The sequence below is a fragment of the Trichinella spiralis genome (genome assembly GCF_000181795.1).
Source record: "Trichinella spiralis strain ISS 195 chromosome Unknown Scfld6458, whole genome shotgun sequence".
NCBI lineage: Eukaryota > Metazoa > Nematoda > Enoplea > Trichinellida > Trichinellidae > Trichinella > Trichinella spiralis.
Genome location: NW_003533397.1, coordinates 1 through 1,453, shown reverse-complemented (window position 1 = coordinate 1,453; position 1,453 = coordinate 1). Strand labels below are relative to the sequence as shown.

The 1,453-nt window shown below is 33.5% G+C and overlaps 1 protein-coding gene across 1 annotated transcript; it reads left to right on the top strand.

Moving 5' to 3' along the window:
* The first annotated feature begins 60 nt into the window (after nt 1-60).
* On the top strand, nt 61-1,423 carry Tsp_13779 (hypothetical protein). The gene is made up of 3 exons (XM_003366159.1): nt 61-177; nt 458-489; nt 1,216-1,423. The coding sequence occupies exons 1-3, from the start codon at nt 61-63 to the stop codon at nt 1,421-1,423; spliced, it is 357 nt and encodes a 118-aa protein (XP_003366207.1).
* Nucleotides 1,424-1,453: the final 30 nt, after the last annotated feature.

The window sequence follows — 1,453 nt, the reverse complement described above, 5'->3', positions numbered from 1 at the left end:
TGTTTCGGTGCCAATCTAGTGGTGATCGTTACTCCCCCAAGAGGAACGGTAAGCGTTGCTATGCGTTTGTGTTATTGTCTCGCTGGCTCTGACACTTGGCCAATGATTGACATCAGATTTGCCGTCACACCTTTAACTAGTTCATTTGGCGTTGCACCTTTCATCAGTTTAGGCATAGTACATTTGAAATTAATCTTCATCGAGAGTATCCCCTTATAATCATGCTAAATAGTTTAAATTTGTTAACATTCTATACATTAATTTATTCATTTAATTACTTAAATGATATAGAAAATACAATGTTCATTCATCTAATAATTGGGCAAATTCAGTTTTTGTTTACATTACACTGTTTAAAGTAGGAAAGTTTACCAGTTTTTCATTTACATTTCATCATATAAAAGATTTTAATTATTTATTAATTTTATACTGATAATAATATATTTTTAGTTTAAAGCAGTTTTTTACGTTAAAAAATGTAATGTCAAAGTAGATTTCAACTTTTAAACAGTGTAATGTAAATGGTTAAAAGGGATGTAATATAGTAAACATTAAATATGCATAATTTTATTTATTAATTATTGGTGAATTAGCTATTGTTTGAATGTAAATTTTTTACTTATAAAAATGTTAACCGGGGTCTCCTTTAATTAGGTAATGGGAAAAGTAAACTTGCCATTAATGAAATAAACAATTAGCTTAGGCAAGGTGCAACGAGTTTAATCTTTTTATAAATAGGAAGTAATCTTCTATAAATAGAATGTTATTAATCCGTAACATGTAGGGAAACAATGCATTAAATATGAGATTAATTTTAATATGCTAATTAGAAAGTTTAAAAAGCAAAGTAAATGCAACACTGAGTATTTTAATTTTTAATTAGGTTAAATAACGTCAGTCGTAACTGCATATTTTAGCAGTGAGAGTTTTTTAATTAATGATTAACATACAATGTAAACACAAAAGTGGGTCATAATATTTTCTAATTAGGTATAATAACGTCACTCGTAAGTACATATTTTAGCAGGGTTTTTTAATAGTTAATTAGAATGCGTTAAATGGAATGCAAAAAACAGCTACTTACAGTACTCAGTTTTATTTGAAAAGATAAGTAGGCATAATACATTAAATCAATAATGATGAGTTGTAAATCTTACGGTAAGTATGCAAACATGAGACGGTTCTGCAGGACAGTACATTAATATTGAGTATCAGGTGTGACGGCAATTTGATGTGCATGAGGCGGCAAGGGCTTAGTAGGCGAGACGATTCACATATGCCTGGCAGCGCACGCCATCTTGTGAGGAAGCCTACGTCCTCGGCGGATCAGAATGGGCCATCTGGTCCGTCGAGGGGTGGATCAGATGGATCCCCCCCAAGGGTCATCTCCGGCCAAAATCGTGAGGCCAGCCACGTGGGCTAGGAGGCGATGATGCCGTGGGGGGGTCCCCGG

Coding starts and splice junctions, on each gene's coding strand:
- Tsp_13779 (XM_003366159.1), top strand. CDS start 61: ATGCGTTTGTGTTATTGTCTCGCTGGCTCTGACACTTGGCCAATGATT. Junction 178..457: donor CTTTCATCAGTTTAGGCATA/GTACATTTGAAA, acceptor TTTAGTTTAAAG/CAGTTTTTTACGTTAAAAAA. Junction 490..1,215: donor TTAAAAAATGTAATGTCAAA/GTAGATTTCAAC, acceptor ATTGAGTATCAG/GTGTGACGGCAATTTGATGT.